A 20,887-nucleotide genomic window follows, 5' to 3' on the forward strand; every position below is an offset into this window, starting at 1 on the left:
GTTTTCTTCAGTGTCTCTAACAAACACAGAAGAATCCTTTTGTTCCTCAGAGAACAGTCTCAGCTGACACCAAGATCTGTCAACATACCTCCAGGCCCCTCCTTCCTTACTGTGAGATGCTTCTGTCTTTCTGTCCTGAGAATGCTTCTTCCCCCCTGACAGCACTGGGCACCCTGGTCCCATTCTTTCATTTGAGATTTATGGGGCAGGGTCATGGTTTGAGAGAAAATTTTATTCCTGTTCTCATTCCCATCTGTAGATGAATCCTATCTCATACTGGACCGATGTTAGACACTGAAAAATATTTCAGTGAAATTCTACCAGGAAAAATTCTACCAAAAGAACCTCAGGCTTCCGCGCTTTGCGGGGGCTGGAGTCGTGATTTTTAGATTGTGAATCGAGGCCTCTGAGATCCTGAAATGCTTCCTGAATTAGACTGATGTGACAGTTAATCTTCCCTGCATTTTTAGCATGAAGTACTTTTTATTATGTTGAAAGTTTTGAAATACCGAAACAATCAATCCCTAAATGATGTCCTCAGTAGCTTTTGAGCAACCAAAAAATCTCATTCCCAGTGGACAACAGGATAATAGACTGTTTTCCTATTCTACTTGTTTCCACACAGTTTTCCTGTTGTTTTTATAGTCAGGCAGACCTAAGAATCCAAGTTAGATACATAACATCACCCGCGCTGTATGAAGGCAAAAGGGCTGGGTAAAGTCGGTCAGGCTGGCTATTATATTCAATATTCCAGTAAGCACGTGGATTATAAAAATATAAACACGGGGCAGAAATTCTCTCCCAAGAGCACTTTCCCACTTGTAAAGATGGAAATGGTGCTATACAACACCCGGAAGAGGATTCCAGCACGCCGTGCCCCCTCCGTCCCATCCGTAAATCCTCCCCGCTCCCTGTCTGGGGGGCAGCCTGCCCCTGAACGGCTGTCACCTGCCTGCACCCGCGGCCCCTCCTTTGCAGACGCTCTGGACAGCAGGAGCCCGCTGTGAGCAAGGAGCTCCTTGAAGAGGAAGGGGCTGGGATGCAGAAGCTCACAGACCGGGCGCATCTGGCGTCTGGAAAGGAACGTGTGCTTGGGGAAGTAAAGTGTCACTCGGAACAGTCACGCCGCCACCACAAATGACAGGGGAGAGGGGGAGGCTCAGGGCTCAGGGGGGAAACTGCCCATCAGTGCCTGGAGGTGAGGAGCTGCCTCTGGGACTGAAAGAAAGGAAACAAGGTGCTGGACTGGCACAGAGGTGCGAGCCCTGGAAAGCAGAGAAACACCGCGGGGAAGAGTGAGACTCGCGGAATAAAGAATGACGTGAATTTGGGGCAGGATTTCAAAGCTTTACTGAGAGCCCGACAGATGAGGGGAAAGACACAACGATTTTATTGGCGGGACAGGAACACTTTTTAGGGTAACGTCTCATTTCAAAACTGGTTTTATAAGGGTCAGAAATACAAGAAATTATTTTACTTTGCCATAAAAGTACACAGTAAATTGTGTACTTTGTACTCAAGGCGCATAGATTGTTTGACGAATTCTTTCCCACGTTATTTTTGAGTAATAAAGTATGCCCCCCGAGTCGTCTGAAGGAAAGCCTCAGATTTTGGTGGGTACAAGTGTTCATCTGAAATGCAGAGCTAAGGTAAATTTAAGTCATTTCAAAGTATAACACTTTATAGTAGTTTTCGAATAAGTAACAGAAAATGCTGCCCCAAAGGCAACACCTCCACAAACTAGAAATTTGCTTTATTTATGAGACGCAGGGACAGAGGGAATAAAGCTTACAGAGACAGACGGCACCTTTTAAAGCACGCATTTATATATTTCTGTGTTATGGGAAAACAGTCCCCTATTTTTAGTGTACTTCATGGTGTCTTCCCGGGCAACGAACTGTGCCGTGTTTCTAATTCGTACGATCCTAGTAGGCTTTTGTCTTATTTAGTAGGTTTTCTCTCCTAATGCGCTCCTAAGAGCCCCAGCAGCAGAATCAGACACGTTGGCTCCCGTGTGTAAATTACGGTGACTCAGGGCCACAGTCACGGAATGGGGCTCGTCGTTCTGCGGGTATCGGAACGCAGTCAGCGGGTCAGGAGGGGGTCAGGCCGGGAGAACTCGGCCGCCCTCTGGCTCAGGAAGAATCTGAAGCGGACGGTGAGGGGGCAGATGCTCCAGGTGCTTTACAACTAGCAGGTGGTGACCTGAACCTCTGATGAAAAGGCCAAACATGAAACGAGGGCGGAGGGCTGGCCCTGAACGAGGAACGCAAGGAGCGGGGCCGGGGCGGCAGCGACCCACAGCCCCGTCGGGGACAGTGCTGGAGACACGGACGGAAAGGGGGTCACAGCCCCGCGGGGCGAGAACACGGAGCGAACGGCAGAGGCGGAGCCCGTCACCCCAGGGGGACCGGGGCCAGGCTGGCCGTCACCACGGACCCAGCGAAGGAGACGTGAGGCCCCTCGGACGCCGCAGACCTGCCGGCTCCCCGGCGGCCGTGACCGCGGACTCACCTTTCACAGACCGCAGGCCTCGCGTCACCGGCCGCCGGGCCCAGGGACGAGCAGGGCTGCCGCGGCGGTGGCGCCACCGGGGCCGAGTCCAGGGAGCAGGTCCGGCGCTGCGGGCCGGGGGCCGGGGCCGGGGCGTCGGCATCACAGGGCCCGGGGCAGGCGCAGGGGGCGCCGGGGGCCCCGGGCAGCAGCTCGGCCCCCGGCTCGACGTCCAGGGTGGGCGAGGCCGGCGGCGACCCCCGCGGCTTGCGCTTGGTGGAGGCCCCGGAGAGCAGCTTCAACAGCCCCTTTCTCTCTTTCTAGAAAAAAGAAAAAAGCACGTGAGTCGAAGACATGGTTCTGTTGCTGCAGTTTGAAGCTCCGATGTGAGCTTTCGAGGGGCGCCTGTGGGTGTCTGGGGACTCTCGGTCCGGATCGTGGGGGCCGTGTGTTCACCTGCCCTTGGCCTCCCCCGCACCTGCCCGGGCTTCTTCCCTAGTTCCGGACGTTCCCCTGCTCATCAGCACCCTCCTCGGAGGAGGTAAGACAAGCAGAGAAAAACAATGTGAAACCCAAATCCCACCTATTCACTTCCCAGGCCTGGTGAAGGCAAAGTAGCACTTCAGGACAAAATGGAAATTTCAGATTATGGCTTTAATTTCCTGCAATTCTGCCAACCCTAGCTCTAATTCTTGTGTGCTGAATTAGCATAAACCTGTTCCCACTTCTACAGCCACAGACCTGACGCTTATCATTTACAGGGGTGATGCCTTTTTTGTTTTTTGTCTGAGCCGCGCAGCATGCGGGATCTTAGTTCCCCAACTAGGGATTGAACTCGCGCCCCCTGCAGTGGAAGTGCGGAGTCTTAACTACTGGGCCGCCAGGGAAGTCCATGGAGGGGATGGGTGATGTTTTGATCCAAGTGTTTACTTGTCACCACCCTGATGAAATTAAACAAACCAATAATAACAGAAGTCAAACCATTTCTATTGTGCAAGTACTTCCTTGATTAAAAAGCCAAAAACAACTCCACAAAATTAGAAAAAAAAGCTTCAGTATAATAAACATTTTTATGTCTCTTTTCTGCAAGCAAGCATACAAATAAGAATTTTTCCTAGCCATCTCACAGAAGCCATCTCGTGGCTCTTGGTCTCTCTTGATGCTTTTGGTCTTTGCTCTGCTAGGAAACCAGATAGAGGGCTGGCTCTCCTCCGTACCCAGACCCCAAGTGTCAGTGTTCTTCTGATGCCCAAGCATAGGTTAACAATCATCACTTTAAATTGTTTTACTAAGACGTCAACTACATCATCAGGTCCTCTGACTCAAAACATGGCCTGAGAATAGAACACTGCAGAAAAATAATTCTTTAGAACACTCTCTAGGCAAATTGGGATTATTAAGGTCTACTAACAGGGAAGCAGAATTATGAGGGGCCCTTAAGGAGACAGAACACTGAGTAATTTTTCCTGAATACTGAGCTAGTTCAGACTCAGTAAAAGTCCCTTGGGGGAGGCATAATAACACAGTTTCATTAGAGGCAGGCTGGCAGAAAGAGGAAGAAACAAAAGTAATCATGTATCAGATGAACAAGCATCCCAGGGGGTCTGCACCCCCAGGCCCCATTTAGCTATAGCTGCACACAGCACCTGTAACAGCCCGGGCAGGAATGAAGGGGGGAGGGGAGGGCTGTGCTGGACCATTTCTGTTTGTCGGGGGCTCAGGCTGCAGAGCTGGCGCATCAGCCCCCCACCCCTTCCCCTCCCTCCTGGGGAAGGTTCTCTTGCATCTTTAGTCCGGCCGGGCCTCAGCCACACCTCTCTGGCTTCTGCTTCACCCCTTCACCTTCCGTAGGGCCATGTGTGCACTGCAGTGAACGGTCCCACATCCCTGGCCAGGTACCCGAGCCTGCATGTCCTACGGCGCCAGTGCCGAGAGCAGGACGCGGATGAGCTGGCAGAGGACGGGGGATGGGAAGCAAGTTGGCCGGACCCAGGGCTGAGGAAGGAGGAGAGGACAGTCTGCACTCCACAGGGCAATGGTGCCTCCATCTACACGGCGGCCCGTGAGGGGGAAGGACACACCTGCGGGCACATCTGCCCCTCCTCTGAGGGAGCCCGGGGTCTCGGGGCCGATCAATGAGCTGGGAAGAACGTCCCGCCTTGCAGGTCCTCAGCGGTCCCCGCTGGGACATCAGGAGGCACACGAGAGCCCCGGGGCCCCACAGGTCTACCGAGAACACAGGCTGGTGATAAACTCAGTCTCAGGAAACCACCGCTAAAGACTCTTCCTAAAAGCTCAGTCCCGATGCCAGGAAAACAGTTAACTGGATGCCTCTCGGGGAACAGCCTCGAAAGTGATTAAGAAGAAAGATGACTTTGTTCCTCTAAAGGGTCACACACATGAAACGCAGCTCCAGTGACTTCCAGGGGATGTGTGGGGAGGGGATGGGGATGGGGCGGGGATGGGGATGGGGATGGGGGTGGGGATGGAGATGAGGATGAGGATGGGGATGGGGATGGGGGTGGGGGTGGGGGATGGGGATGGGGGGATGGGGATGGGGATGGGGATGGGGATGGGGGGATGGGGATGGGGATGGGGATGGGGATGGGGGGATGGGGATGGGGATGGGGATGGGGGTGGGGGTGGGGGATGGGGATGGGGGGATGGGGATGGGGATGGGGATGGGGATGGGGGGATGGGGATGGGGATGGGGATGGAGATGAGGGCGGGGATGAGGATGTGGGTGGGGGTGAGGGGATGCGGGCAGGGATGGGGCACTGGCATGGAGGGACGCTGCCCCGGGTCCAGGAGCCGGGCTGTGAATACCATATTCCAGTGTTTCCATGTTAGCAGAACACTGAGCCTCTTGAGAGAGTTTTGCAAACTCAGACATGTATCATTAAGGGCACGTTTGTTTCTCAAAATACAACAGCAGAAATGAAAACTACGGATGAATTAATAACAGCTACACTTCAGCAAAGCAATTTTTAAAATGTCATGTTAGCATGCACAGAAAAGGGCATATCTTTTAACATAAATCTTCATAATTCTTCTCCTGTGGGTTTTTCCAAGAAACTATTCCTAGATGTATAATGTTTTTGCAGTCATAATTCCTCTTCAGAAGATTTCATCATTTAAAATCACATCTCATATGAAAACAAAAAGCTATTTGGGTCAGGAAATCATCACCAGATAGCCAGAAAGAGTTTCATATATAAACATAACGTCTGAACTTAAAGTTAATAAGTCTGTATTAGTCACACTGCAGAGGCTGGGGACACTATGGAAACGCCACGTCAGAGCTCCTTCCCAAGCAGAAATAAATTGCATTTGAACTACTCACCATTACCCACACCCGAGCCTGCCTTCCTGTCTGGTCTGCTGTGCCCTGAGATGCACAGAGAACATAGCAAGAGGGAGTCTTCTGGGCCTTTGGTATCAAAAATCTACGTCGTCAGGCTCCCAACGATAAAGAGGTGCTGTTCATGGGTAAGGCACCTCCGACACCTAATTCACACCATTGTCTGATGATAATCACTCGTTTTTTAAGCGAGTATTTACTGAGCATCGAATGTGATGCCTCAGTGCCCTGGGCTCTGGGATCACAGCAGTGAACCTGCAGCAAGAAGCTCACACCCTCCGCCAGAGACGCAGCCCTGCAGGCACACAGGTGCTCACAGGAAACCCAGCAGGGCCGGGGGAGGACGACGGGGTGCTGGCCCCAGTGGACGCGTGGCTCAAGAGGCATCGTGCATGGAGAGAGGGAAAGGCCACGTGAGATTCCAGACGCGATTACACGCCACTGGGCTCAAGAACCCTGCTCAGTGCTTCTACAAGTCTCCACGCTTGCTCCTGACACCCACCTGATGGAACAGGAATCAGTACTGTCCTCATCGCCTAAGGCGCACCAGCGGTCATCACTGTCAGGGGTGACGTGGGCTTTCACCCGAGCCCGCCCTCCGCTCCGGTGAGCTCAGTGCGGCCACGTCTCTGGAAGCACCTCTGCCCCGGGGACCGTCCACCCGGGCTGCAGGCCACAGAGGCCAGGGGGCCGAGCTCTGCGGGCGGGTGTGCACCTTCCAGACCCGGCTCAGCGGGCGGGAACTGTGATTCAGACCACTCGGCAGGGAGGGAACTTCTTCTCCTTAAGACAACAAAACAGTTTCAGACGAAACTGCTTCAACAAAACAGCCAAGCCACAGACTACCCTGTTTCTGACAGCAAAACACGAGCTGGGAGGAAGGAAGATCGCGGAGCAAAGAAAGCCACGAGCAGGGACTTCAGGACGAGTGTTCAGGAGAGAAGGAAACGGGCACTGAAACCCTAGATGGATGCTCCAGTTAAGAAACCCAAGAATGGGACTTCGCTGGTGGTCCAGTGGTTGAGACTCCGCGCTTCCAATGCAGGAGCCATGGGTTCGATCCCTGGTCGGGGAACTAAGATCCAGAGGGCAAAACATAAAATTCAAAACAAGAAAAAAAAAAAAAGGAAACCCAAGAATAACAGCAAGGGTCCTCAAGCATCGGCACAGTGACGAAGAAGGGGACAGTTGTTAGGGATCTGGGGCACTAAACTGGACGTGGAGGAAAGCCACCTTCCAGGAACATTCCAGGACATGTTCCAGGAGCCTGGGGACCAGCACCACTCGGCTGGTGGGCTTGGGAACAAAGGACAATATGGGGAAGTTGCTCCCAGCACCTGAGGGACTAGGGAGGTGGGCGGAAGGAAGAGGAGGGCATCAGAGATGGATTCTTCTCTTCTCCTGTTGTGAGATTAGGACAGTTGAGCTAATTAAACCATCAGGCTTTAATTAGAGGCCATTAGACAAGCTCTAAGCAAACCAGCCCTCCGCCTGCAGACGCCTCAGGGTTGAGAAATCCACACCCAGGACAACCAGTCACAGAGGACCGGTCCTCCCCAAATATGGTGACACTTAACCTGTAGCCAATCACATAATTTCCCTGCTTTGTTTCTGCATCTTCTCTATAAAAGCCTGGCCCTCAGCTCCTGGCGGGTGTCTCCTGACCACTCCCACTGTGGCACTGCCTGATTTGAACAGAATTTTGCTCAAATCAAACTGTTACATTTTTTTAAATGCCTCAGTTATGTTTCAACAGAACTCAGAGTTTATAAGAACAGCCGATTACATAATTGGTGCTAATGAAAAAGATTTTATTTCTAGATGAAAGCTTAATAGACCAAAGTAATATTTGCTATATTTTGGTATCTAGGGGAAAAAAGCATTTCTACACCACCATATTAGTGGTTTTCTTTGAAACCCTGGATCACATTTAGGTTTTAGATGTCTGGATCTTCTCTAACTTCTAAATAAATATGCAGAAGTTAAAGAAATTTATAACTAGAAAACAATAAAAAATGTATGTATATACATATACATGAGTATCGCATAAGGACTGAGAAATACATTTGCCTGGAGACGAGCTGATCAAATAATGAAGCCTTTAAACGGAGCATGAAGTTAGAAAAATGTCCAGATAAGTGGTTAAACTGATAACCGTAAAAGCTGTCAGAGGTCTTACAGAAAGAAGAAAAACAGTGGTAGAAATGCCCAGAGTTTCAAACAAGAACAAACTGAGATGATGTTTGGAAACATATGACAGAGCTTCCAATACCTATTTATCAAACCACACAACACAGTTACCGACAGAGTTAGCTAGAGGTTTCACGTCGGGGCAAAAACACGTTTCTGAGAGTTGGTGAGCGAGGACTTCCAGACAAAATACTGTTCAAGAGGAACAGCTCTGAGCACACGTGAGAGTGACCCGCCACGTGGGGCAGCCTGGCAGCCCCCCGAAAGCGCCCCCATGTGCAGAGAGAAGGGCACGATGGATGGGCCCTCATCTGGGGGAGAGCTTATGTACATGGGTGAGGCCGATCACAGAAGGACAAGGAAGACAGAAATAATGAGGGAATTGTCAGAAACCTAGATAGTGGCTGCAAGTCCCAACTAAAACTAGAATCTCTGATACACTTAGAATCTCGGATACACTTTTCCCTTGACTTGCTGATAATTTTCTTTTCATATTTATTTATTTATGTATTTGGCTGCGTCGGGTCTTAGTTGCAGCACTCAGGATCTTCTGTTGTGGTGGGCAGGCTCTTCCTTGTGGCGCACGGGCTCTAGGGCGCGAGCTCAGTAGTTGCGACGCTCAGGCTTAGTTGGCCCGCGGCATGTGGGATCTTAGTTCCCCGATCAGGGATCGAACCCACATCCCCCGCACTGGAAGGCGGATTCTTAACCACTGGACCACCAGGGAAGTCCCCGACTTGCTGATAATTTAATCTCACAGAAAGCTGAGCTAACTGCAACGTAGGGTCTAACTCTGATCACCTGGGGGAAAGGCAGAGCCCAGGGGCAGAGATGTCCAGCTGGTGAGGACTCGGAAGTAAGTGCCCACAAGACAGACTGCCCGTGGTCAGGCTTGAACTCTGAAGTGTAAAAGAACTGATTTTAAAAGTTCCAAGAAAATATACGCATGACCTGAAACTGAGAAGGAAAGATGCTTCAAGAGCAATGGGAGGGCTTTCCAGAATGAGGTTCTAAGCACACAAATGCGAACTACCTCAGCGGATGAAAATGCAGAGGCACCTAAAGGCACTGATGTGATGCCCCAGGAAGCGGCCAAAAGGACTCCACAAAAAGATCAGGAGAAGGGCCCTAAGAAGAACATATCACAGCCGTGACAATTCAAGAAGCTGAAGGCCAGAATGAGCTTAAACTGGCAAAAATGCTAATGACCAAAAAAAAAGTGTGTCTGTGTGTGTAGGCAGTGCTGCTTAAAGTTACGCTTGAGGAAGGAAGAACGAGAGAGACGCGGAGCTGCCGTTTGGGGTGGATGGCGGTCCTCAGACACAGGAAGAAAGGGAAGGGCCACCTTCCAACGGGAAAGGAAGAACAAAGCCCCTTGACAGGAGGGAAATGGGGGAGGAGACTGGGATTTAGAGATCAAACCACTCCTCCCCACAGGCTGAATGCACCCCAGCGGACAGAGGAAATGAACAGCTGAAATTCAACCAATAATCTGACAGATCCTGTTGAACCTGGACCAGGGTCAACGCAACAGGCCAAAGAAGGGCACGTCTAGTCCTCATTTTCATAAAGAAGACAACAACACGCCTTGCAGACCATCTGGAAAATCCTATAACAGTGTATTCGATGAAAGGTTGACTTAGGAAAGGAAGTGAGATCGAGGAAGAGTCTCTGCCAGGAGAGGCTGGCTATAGTCCGTTACAGCAGAAACGATAGGGCAGCCGGGGAACAGTCTGGATGGAAGAATGAGAGACGCTCAGATCTCATCTGGCATCCGTCCAGCTCCCCCTGGATGTCCTGGGCAACAGGATGGAGCAATGGGGGCAAAGTGACACTCCTCATGCTAATCATGGGATCACTGAGTTTACAGTGACTGGGACAGTCTCTTTAGCGAGCTGGGAACATTAAATGAGGTGGCAGATTTAGAAAGGGACATTTGAGATCTGTGACATGAGGAATAGGGGAAAAATCCGTAGAGCGTAACCTTTCAAAAAAGAAGATAACCCGGGGTCATGTAGAAAGGAGATCATCATTTTTCTTTTTCTTTTTTTTTTCCCCCTGCTGCACAGCTTGTGGGATCTTAGTTCCCGGACCAGAGACTGAACCCAGGCCCTTGGCATTGAGAGTGTGGAGTCCTAACCACTGGACCACCAAGGAACTGAGATCGTCATTTTCTATGTATCTCCTCAAAACACAGAGCAAGGGTTTGAAGTCACAGAAGACAGGTGTGTGCTGAAGAAACTTTCTCCGAGTTGGAGGTTCCTGAAGGCGGCAAGGACGCCGTGGAGCTAGGGCACAGGGGCCACAGGGGTCCAAGCAGAGGCCAGTGGCCACTTGTCAAGGATGGGGACTCGGCAGGATAAACGTAAGGGCCTTATCAGTTGCTGCTGTAACCAATCACCCCAAACTTCATGGCAAAAACCCGGTGTCAGCAGGGCTGGGTCCCTCTGGAGGCACCAGGGGAGAATGTTTCCTTGCCGTTTCCAGGTTCCAGGAGCTGCCTGCATTTCCTGGCTTGTGGTCCCCTCCTCAGGTCACTCTGCTCTCTGCTTCCGGCCTCACATCTCCTCGGGCCCTGATCCTCCCTCCCTTATATGAAGATCCTTGTGGTTATACTGGGCCCACCCGGATAATTCAAACATCTTTAAACCTTTCATTTAATCCCATCCAGAAGATCCCCTTTGCAATGTAAGGAAACGTATTCTCCAGCTTCAGGGATCAGGACACAGACATCCTTGGGGAGCCATTATTCTGTCTAGCACAGGCGTGCTTCAGCCTCAGAGATGCCATGAATTCTTCCCTGGGAGGCCTGCGGCTGAAGAGTCTATTCTCCTCCGTGACAATGGCCCTGACACACTGTCCCGGAACCTTCAAATCTAAACTGTAAAATAATTCTTCTGAAGATACTGACAAAGTTGACCATGTCAGCTTGAGTACAAGTTTAACGTAGTTAATTATAAACACTGAACAGATACCAATCTTTTGCAAAAACACTCATGTTAACTCAACAATTAAATATTAACTTTTTAGTAGCCTGTAAAGTTTATTTCCTTACGAACCCCTGCTTACAGGCTTCCCTAACCATTTAAACAGAGCGACATACATGACCACGGAACCTGGTGATGACCCTAGAGCTGCAGGCCAGCTCTGGGGAAAAGGCACGAACACTGGGGGGAAAGTCATGATTACAATACAATTGCGCAGAATCTGCTGTCACTCTGCTCTTTCTGTGCACGTTTAATCACCAGGCATTTCCTTTGTCTCCAAACGCAACCAGAAGTTAGTCTTTCAAACACAGCTGCCCACTTACATCTTCTTTCAAATTCAGGCCCAAAGGAGAGGTTTTAAAAAGATCTATCAACTTAGAAAATAATTTCCCCCCTGTATTTCAAGTCAAGAGAAAAACTATCCACACAGATTATAATCAAACATAGTGTAGGAACAATAAATCCACAAGTAACACTTCTGATCAACCGTTTCTAGCCCTTAGTATATCAAGTACATTTCTGCAGAACTGTTAACCAGAAGCAAAGCTCACTAAACAGGAGGAGTTAAGGTCAGCGAGGGGGGGGGTGGAAGCCCCCGGAGGCAGACCCCAACTTCCCACACCAGGGTCTAACCGCAGAGAGCCGGGCCCCGGTCGCCGGGCAGGCCCTTGGGGTGGTCACCTTGCTGTCCTTGTCTGGCTTGGCCGCTGAGCCGCTGTCGGGAGAGGTGGGCGGCCCGGGGAGCATGGTCACTGGGCGACCGCCGGGCTCGGTCTCCAGGGAGGCGGCGGGGAGGCTCGGCGGGGCCGCAGCGCAGGCCAGGGGGGCGCCGACCCGGCCCAGGCTGCCAGCAGCCACGTGGGCAGGGGGGCCCATCGGGCCGGGGGGCTGGGGCGAGGCCAGGGGGTGATGGGGCAGCCCCGCGGCGCTCTGAACCTGGATGGGCGTCACGGCCGCGGTGGGGCGCTCCTGGCTGTGTGCCGAGACTGGAGGACGGGAGAGAAGAGCAAAGTGTGACTTGGACGCATGCTGCTCACCGACCCCGCGCCAGACCAGCGCGCCTGCCACAACGGTAAGAAACCACGGTGGTTTAGGAGCACTTACTTAGTCTTGGCGGGGCCCCTGGACACCCCCCTTCCAGATCCCACATCAGCCCCAAGTCTGCTGAGGGCCTGCGAGCCCACTTCACCCAGGGACCCAGCGACACCCCTACAGGGTCAGGTCAGGCTGGCCCCAGAGCTTTTTTAGTATCATCATTCTCCCTTTGCTCATTCACCGTTTTCCTTCCTTTGGTTATTCTGATAGAACTGAACAGTTTTCTCCACCACCGTTACCTAAGACTCTTGGGAGGTTCTCAATGCTATAGAAAGAAGCAAGCTATGTAAGGTCCGGCTGGGTCTGAAACAGAGCCGTGATGAAGCTCATTCCAGACGCTCGGCACGGCGATCCCCAGGGCGCCACGCCGCTGCAGCAGCGGGATGCGGGGTCATCTGATCTCGAGCACGGAAGTCACATGTTCAAGTACTATCGACATCGCTAGGGTCCACCTAATTTCCTTCAGACTCTCCATCTGTAGATCAGGCTTGAATTCACGAGCCGGGCAGGCGGAGCCAAGTGGCTGTGAATAGACTGTGCCTGCCTGTCTCCCAACGTTATTCATTATTTTAAAGTTCCATCTGTCCTTCTCAGCATCTGTTGTAAAAGGTCTGATGTCGGTCAGGGCCCCCGTCCTGGTGCCACCAGCCCGGCCCCCCTACCTGTCCTCACAGCGCTGCGCGCCTGGTTGACGGTCATCTGTCCGGACATGTGCAGCAGGACCTTGGCCTGGGGACTCGTCTGGATGTGAGCTGCTGACACCACGGCAGTGGGGACCCCGGGACCGCCGGCCATGCCGTTCCCCGGGGGCTTCTGGGCAGGCACTCCTGCGGGGGCAGGGCTGGCCGGTCCCCCCCCTCGACTTGTCTGGCCAGCGGTCGACACGGGGACTTTACCCTGGGAAGCACTGGTCGCTGCCCTGCCGAGACAGAAGCCCAGCCCATCAGCAAGACGGGAGACAGAACAACTGGCGACCAGAAAAACGATGCAGAGCTTAAAAACAGAACACGTTAGGAAGTGAACGGAACTACCTGCCCAAGGGTAAGAAGAGCAGATTCAGAGAACGATGGCCCTGAGGCAGAGAACGGTCTGGAAACTGAGTCGGAGAAAATCACACGTCACTCTGCTCAAGGACACACAGTTCCTGGTCTCAGCTCCCACCTGAAGCTAAACATCTCCACCAGCTTCCGGGCCCTGGAGAAGCCGGTCTGTTAGATGACAGCGTCTATGTGGTCACGGCTGTGTTCACGTGCCCTGCCCTCCTCCCTAACTGCCCCGTGTGCACGTGTGTGTGTGCACACACTTTGCAATGTCCCCTCTGGCTTCCTTCGAGCTACCCTAATCTCATTCATGTTTCAATCCTGTCATTTCCAGCAGCCTGGCTGAAGGCTCAGGCCTAAGACCTCAGGATTCTACTCTGTTTCAGGTGGATTTCTTCCTTCTATGACCCTTGATTACAAAGTACGATGTGTTATTTTTTTAGTAAATTCCTTATTAAATACTCCTGACTCAGTAAAATTAAATACTCCTGACTCAGTTCCCTGAAAGCAGGGCCATGTGCAATGGTTCTTTTCCATTCCTCTTGTACATGCACAGTTATAGGGGTACAGCCAGCTGTAAACAAATATTTACCGGCTGAATTTAACTAAATTAGGTTCAGTGTAGTTTTATGTAACATATTTTTTTAATATTCTAAATTCGTTTAAACAACAATTCTATAGATAGTAACTTTCTACCAAGCAGAATACTTCATTAACTTGAACCTCCTTATTATTTACTGTGAGGAATAACAGAGAATTTACTGTCAGTAAGTGTCTCTCCAGAGACTTTTTGATAATTTGTATTTGAATCTTATGAAAATGTTTTCCTTCACTAACTTGATGTTTTGTTGTTGCTTGGTTTATCTCCCTTAGTTGTTGTGGCTTTTTGTTTGTTTTCTTCCCACCAGGGAAGATCTAGCTGCCGTCTTCTGGATGTGAATGTAGATCTTAACATATACCGAGAAGAAGGTTTACAGTGATGAAAAATCTGCAAGTCAAATGAAAGCTAACATTCTGTCACCATCTGCAAAGAGAAAGATTTTCATTTGATTAGGCTGCTGGCCAGCCTCTGAATCAAGGCCAACAGCTGACAACATGTCAGTTCCTTAAACTATTTACTTAAAATCAGGGACTTTGAGAAATGATTTAACACAGTTAAGCTGGACCATTTATGAAGAGCCAGGTGGCCCAAAACTGGGGCTTCCTCAATGATGATGCCATTATAGGTCACTGCGTTCGTTCCAAAGCTACTTTCCTCAGTGCCCAGAAAGGGGACTACCTTTAAATAAACTTAAGACTATATATCTATACATCTAAAGCTCTTGCTTCCTACTGCCCTCAAACACGGTTTCTCAACCTTGGTGACATTTGGGGCCAGAGAGCTCCTTCCTGCACAGGCTGCGCCGTGCCCTGCGCTTTCCTGATTTCTGTGCACTGGAGACCAGTAGCACTCCCACCCCGCATCGTGACGATCAAAAATGTGTCCGGACATTGCCAAATTCCCCTGGGGAGCAAAACTGCCCTTATCTGAGAAGGGTGAAGGAGCTATGTCATACTGAAGGAATTCTGTTTCTTGACTGTATTACAGAAAATAATTGTGAGAATTCAGAGGTGACCGCCAAGCTATTGGAATAAATGGCTGGCTTTCAGCACCTCTTCACCAGGTGACCTCAGACGACTTGCTTAACCTCTCCACCTCCACGTGCTCAACTGCTGAGTGGGGATCACAACAGCACATACATCAGGGAGCTGTTTAAGGACGTGGCATTAACGTGTGTAATGCACTTAGAAATCTGCATGTCTGGCATCTCATAAGCATCACATAAACATAAGAGTATTAATAATATCGCTTTTATTTAAATGCTACATTTTAAATTTTCTAGCAGAAACATATTGAAAATGGTGTAGTTGAGTCTTCTCACATGTAACTTAAAGCAAATAATTTAAAACCCTGTACATTTACTGGGAGAAACCTACAATTTCACATATATCCATGTGAAGAGTAAGCTAAAATTTTGAGAATTAGAAGGGATTTCGGCAAATACAGATAGGGATCTTTAAAATGTCGGCTGTGTAACAAGCAACTGTAATGGGAGGAGGAATCTTGGACAGGCTGAAAACCACGGGAAAGGACAAAGCTTCTCTGTTGAGGACTCAGGAACCACTTACTCAGAGCCCTACCTCGTGACGGGGGCCACGTAATTGCCAGGGAAGACCCCTATCTTGCTGGTGTGCATGGACGTGCCCTTGAACCAGCCGTCCTGGCAGCGCTCAAACACGAGAAACATCTCCCCCTTCCTCAGCTCCAGCTCATCCTCTTTCCGGGGGGTGTAGGGATAAATGGCAACATACCTAGAAGAGGAAAAAACAGTCGATTTCAAGCTGAGTAACAGACAGACCCCAGAATGCTCAAAACCCTTCTTTGGCATGAAGCCTTGGATGTTTCATACAAAAGTAAACAGAACGTACAATCCTTCAAGCTGTGGGCAGCCTTGGCCACCGTCCACTGAACTGCCACCTACCTAGAAAAGGCAGAGGCCTCCTGACTCAGAACTGCCCACCTGGTCCTCCCGGTGTGAAGGTGACAATCCCTCCAAACGGTACTCGTGGGTGCGAAGGAATTAACGCAGCTTCCCAGGGTGCGAGCCTGCTGTGGGGCGTTAGGTGCCCACTGGGACAACTGAGCCCTTCAGATGGCCCTGGTCAGACTTGGGGAGCAGCCCTGGCAGGAACATACGGTCCGAAATCCCGCTGGGAAGCTCGGCACACGGCTGAGCCCGAAGGCCGGCCGCACCCGCGTCCGTGCGCTCAGCCAGGGAAGACACTGAATTTGCAAGAGTCAAAGGCAAGGCAAGTGCAGATCGCAGAGAGCCCCCAACAGCTCCCCCGTGCGCGGGACTGTGCCCCAACACACAGAGCCCGCAGATCGGCGGGCCACGTGACCCAGGCTCCGAGCGACTCCTGGGTCAGTCCACACAGGGGAAAAGCCTCCGAGGCCGAGCTGCATTCGGCCACGGGGAGCCCCTGAACCGGATAATGTCCAGACTTTTCCGGATGCTCACGGTGGGGGACCTGCAGCTTTTCACGCGCACACTCTGCTAGGTCTGGGCTCTGCTCGGCCCCTCCCTGTCCCCGAGCATCCTTACGCAGGGGATGAAGGTGGGGACAAAGCCCTGGCAGGAGTGGCAGAGGAAGGCCAGGAAGACCCGCACTCAGCAGGCCGGCTGCCCGGTGGCCCATCCTCAGACCCACTTAGTTTCCGTTTCCTAATGAATGACACGCACGACCGAGTATACGACCCCACCCTGGCACCAGTGCCCCCCAGAAAGCCGTTCCCCGCGTCTCTGCTCAGGCTCAGCCCGCGGCCAGAAGGGACGCCGCACTTACACGCTGGGGCGCGTCTGCGGCCGTGAGTGTGTGGTCTGGTCAGTGGGTCCGGCCACGGGTCTGGAGCCCATCCCGGAAGCAGCAACAGCGCCCATGGGGGTGGCCGCCTGGAGAGGGGGCGGGGGGAGAGGAGGATTCATAGTCTGGAGAGAGAGACAAAAAAGAAGAAACAAATGATTTATGCACTTCTTTCACATCAAAGAGGAGGGAAGAGGAATCAGAAACCCATGAAAAAAGAATCATGAAGCAGCTGCCCTGTGCAAAAGCCTCCTTGGAAAAGAGACCTCTTTGTTACCCTTTAAGATCTTAGAGCCACAGCGACCCCTTCCCCAAACAAGTAGGTCATCACACCTGGGAGAAGGGAAAGAAAAAAATGACACAACTGCATGTAATTTTAAGATTGATGGCACTGTTAAGTGCAAACCAGGACCAGGATCCAAATGCCTTTCAAGGGGGCGGCTATAATGTCACCCTGCTTGCTAGGAATTAATTTGTGATTGTTTCTGCAACCCGAAACTTAAAACACCGCGGAAAACAATTTAGCTGCACTGTATCGCAAACCATCCCCGCCAAAGAAAATTTCCTTTGATGCCTGGTTTCCCAAAACCACACACAATAGCAAGCCACAGTCACTGGGCCATTGTTTTTACCTTTGTTTATTCTCTTCTTAGCTCTGCCAGCTTTTGAAATTTAGGACTATCGAGGCTGGTAATCTTTAACAAGTACACCGCAAGCAGCTGCTGGTTCCTTTATGGGCTCTGCCTACAGGACTCCGTGCCTTTTCAGAATCAATGGAGCAATTGTTACCTTCTGATCTATACACCCCGGATAATTCTTTAGGGTCTGGGTACCGAAACTCCTGGGAAAACAGGCACACAAAGACCTGCCCAAACCCCTACCTCGCCTGCCCTCCCCAAATCTTTGAACCTTTCCACGTAAACACCGAATCAAAGGAGAAATAAGGAGGCCGAAGACTGCCCCTTGGGAGGTGTGCGTGGAGTCTCCACATCAGCTTAAAAGAAGAAAAAACCCCACGGTTTCTAAACAAAGGGAACAGCAATTTGTTTCTATTTTTTGGAAAAAAAATTTAATCTCATCAACATTTCCTTCATCTGCCTGTTAACGTACACAGTTCCAGAAACAAAATCAACTGAGTAGAAAAGGATATCAAATTTCCAGACACACGCTGCAACTGTTTCACACATTATATTTAATTTTTCGACCTCGGAGAAGGCTTTTTCCAACCCTGCAGCCGCGGCAGGACACCCAGTGCAGGACAAACGGCGCGTTGCGGTCCCGGGGGGGCGGGGGCGGGGTGACAGTCACAGAGCAGGCCACCCTGCGCCCGGGGCAGCTCCGGGGAGGCACGTGCACGGGGCCTGCAGCCTTTACCACCTTTAACCAGGAGAAAGCCAAGCACTCATGCCGTTGGTCTCAGGGACAAAGTGGAGACAAATCGAGATAATCCTGGTAGAAGACTCAGCGCACGTGACCCGGGCGGGTCCTGGGCAAGGACACTGAACAGAACAGCAGCTGGAGGGCGTGAAATCACCGCTGAGCCGTCTCCTCCAGTCTCCCCAGGCCTCACCTCAGAGCCGCGGAGCCGTGGGGGGCAGGTGACACAGGGGACAAAAGGAGCCCAGGCCACCCACCCCTGGAATCACTCAGAGCAGAGCCAAGGGCCCACTCAGCTCTCCGAGTAGAATTCCACTGGCAAAGGGAGGAGACGAAAACTGTCTGCTGCATCTTCATGTCAGTGACACAGAGGCGGTACTAAACTGGTCCTACGCAGAAAAAGGCAAAAAAAAAAAAGGAAAGACCATCTAGGGACCTGATAAAAACACAGGGTGGACAAAATGTAAGAACACATGACCTCTTATAGTTAAAGAACGCAGTAAGGGAATGTTTGGTGTAGGTGACTTTTACAAAGAGTGAGTCAGGAGGCATCTGAGATCTGGCACAGAGAGGAGGGTCTCGAAGATACCAACGGTGGTGCTGCAGGCAGAATGCAGCTCTCTCCCTCACGGGTGGTGCTGGTAAAACTGGGCAGACTTCTCCCCATTGCTGGGCTGCGTATCTTCGGAGAAATGTGCACGTGCGTGCGCGTTCGTGGCGGGATAAGCACACAGGAAGACTAACGATTACACTCAGGTTCCCCAGCGTGGCTGCCCCCTCGGGCCAGTCAGATGCCAGGGCCCCAGCGTGTCCAGGGCCGGGCCGGCCAGGAGGTCCCGTGGGCCGCCTGGGGAAGACCCCACGCTGAGAGAATCTGGGGACGTGGCCGCGCGGGAGCAACCGTGTCCTCCCGTCACTGCACGGCTGGGCGCCGGGCGCCAGGACACACCCTCCTGCCGCAGCAAAGGCACCTGCGGGCTGCTGGGAGCGCAGGACACCTCTGGTCACGACCGCGTTCAGAAGCCAACACCACGCTTGTCACCGCCGTCACCAGACACTGATCTAAAGCAGCAGGGCTGGGAAGCGGGCCCGTGCTGAGCCGCGCGGAGGGGCTGAGGGCCAGGGAAGCGGGGCCGGGCCTCCGGGGTCCAACGCAGGGGACCGGACGTCGGCCGCGCTGTCGCTGAAGCGGGCCTCTGCTTGTGCTTCTGCAGATCCAGACCCTCTCCTACCCTCTCCACGGGGCGATGGTCTGAGGCCACGACGACGGTCTCTGAATAATACTTTGTTTAAAACCAGGGCTCGGGGGGCAGGGTCTGTGGTGGGAAATGGTCACGTCCGCCCTGCCCAGTTTCTGTCCCCGACCCACTGATCTCTCGGAAGAGACAGCTTTACATCGTGGAGGACGCCTAGGGTTTGGGGTCAGAAACGCAGATTCTAGCCCCAGCTCAGCCTTTGAGGGCCGCCCCCGGGTTCCCTCCAAGAAAGAAGTGTCCTGTATGAGTGACTGGTTCCAGGCCACCGACGGGCCACATCCGCTAGTGGACACTGAGGGAAAGTTCAAGGACGGACTGTGGTCCCCTCCTCTCTCCCCTCCCTGCACCCAGCCCCGAGGTGCCTGAGGGCCAAGCTCCACGAGGTCCTCCGCCTGGGCGAGGGCTGCAGGCTGCTGACCAGGAAAGCGCTTTGCCTGGATGGAGCCTGGGGTTCTGACGGTAGAAGGTCCATGTTCTTTCCGACCGTCCTTCACGTGTGTCCTCACGTGTGCCCCTCCCTCTTCTCCAGGGTAGAAAAGTGGCCGCTGGCATAGACTTTGGGCATTTCTGGGTCCTCTGAGCAAAGACCATTTAATATCCCCCAATCCCGTCACCATTTCTTCCTGAACATCCAATTCCAATGAACCCACTTTCAACCTCTCTCCAGGGTCTTCCTGTGCCGTGAACTCACGCAGGTGCTCGGCCACCGAGGGGACAGCAGGAGGGGCGGCTGGTCATCCCTCCTCAGGGCAACGGTGCCACCAATTCCCAGAGCACCACCACCTGCACATGGCCACACGTGTGCAATTATGTGAGTATTCTGCCTTTTTTAAACAATGAGTGGGAAACAGAAAAACGGAAGCGCTGATAACCAGCGATTCAAAAAAACACTCAGGTGTCAGAATGCAGTAAAATTAAGAAGACGGAAAAGTGAGTTTTTCACCTCATCTGGACACTCCCTGGAATTCAGTCAGTCACTCGTGGGCACAGCTATGAAGAAAAGAAAAAAAATCAAAGAGTATATTTAAAAATGCCAGAGACAGATGCTTGGAAGATGATGTCGGAAGGGGAGATGTAATTAAGAATTTGGTAAAGTAAAAAAACCTCTCTGGGAACGGACTTTCTCTCACCAACTGCCTTTGACGTGTGAGGAGACACACCCACACCGTTCACTGACTTTGCAGAAATGACATCCGAGGGGATCTCAGCAGCAGCAGGTCAGGGAAGCGGCCCTTCTGGCGCCCTGGGCACAGCGGAGGCTCCGGATGGAGGCTGCTGTTAGAACTCACGAGGCTGCAGAGTCAGGGACCGTCTCGCTGTCTGTCCTGCGTCCCCGTCACCCAGCTCTGTCCACGGGAGGTAACGGACCCTCAACGCGGGCTCCACGAACGAGAAAGCGTCCTGTGCGCCTGCCGCCCTCAGGGCAGTCTGACATGGATCAGGAGGCCTTGGTTCCTGAGATGCCAGGGCCCTTCTCTGTGGTCGCTATGGAGGTTCTGTCCATCTCCTGCCCCCGTTCTGGTCGTCAGAACTGCTGCCGATTCCAAATGCTTGACTTCTGCTTCTCACGCTGCCAAGCTGGGCGGTCCCGTCCCTACGTCCAGAATCCTGCCCTGACCCTCCGGACCCCCCCACCACGGGCGCCAATGGACTCAGTACGTCTTGGCTATCCTGAGAACATGA

General features: G+C 52.1%; 1 protein-coding gene across 6 annotated transcripts in view; it reads right to left on the bottom strand.

Annotated features, from left to right (window-relative positions):
• SH3RF1 (SH3 domain containing ring finger 1) overlaps nucleotides 1-20,887 on the bottom strand; it is a 164,243-nt gene that overhangs the window by 8,639 nt on the left and 134,717 nt on the right. For all 6 annotated transcript variants that reach the window (XM_082402111.1, XM_082402110.1, XM_082402113.1 and 3 more), the window contains exons 7-11: nucleotides 16,554-16,696; nucleotides 15,348-15,518; nucleotides 12,789-13,045; nucleotides 11,713-12,017; nucleotides 2,515-2,813 (exon numbers count right to left, since the gene is read on the bottom strand). In XM_082402111.1, coding sequence (XP_082258237.1) covers nucleotides 2,515-2,813; nucleotides 11,713-12,017; nucleotides 12,789-13,045; nucleotides 15,348-15,518; nucleotides 16,554-16,696 — 1,175 coding nt within the window. The remainder of the gene's footprint in view (nucleotides 1-2,514; nucleotides 2,814-11,712; nucleotides 12,018-12,788; nucleotides 13,046-15,347; nucleotides 15,519-16,553; nucleotides 16,697-20,887) is intronic.

This window comes from Balaenoptera borealis (genome assembly GCF_965194805.1).
Source record: "Balaenoptera borealis genome assembly, chromosome: 8".
Taxonomy (NCBI): Eukaryota; Metazoa; Chordata; class Mammalia; order Artiodactyla; family Balaenopteridae; genus Balaenoptera; species Balaenoptera borealis.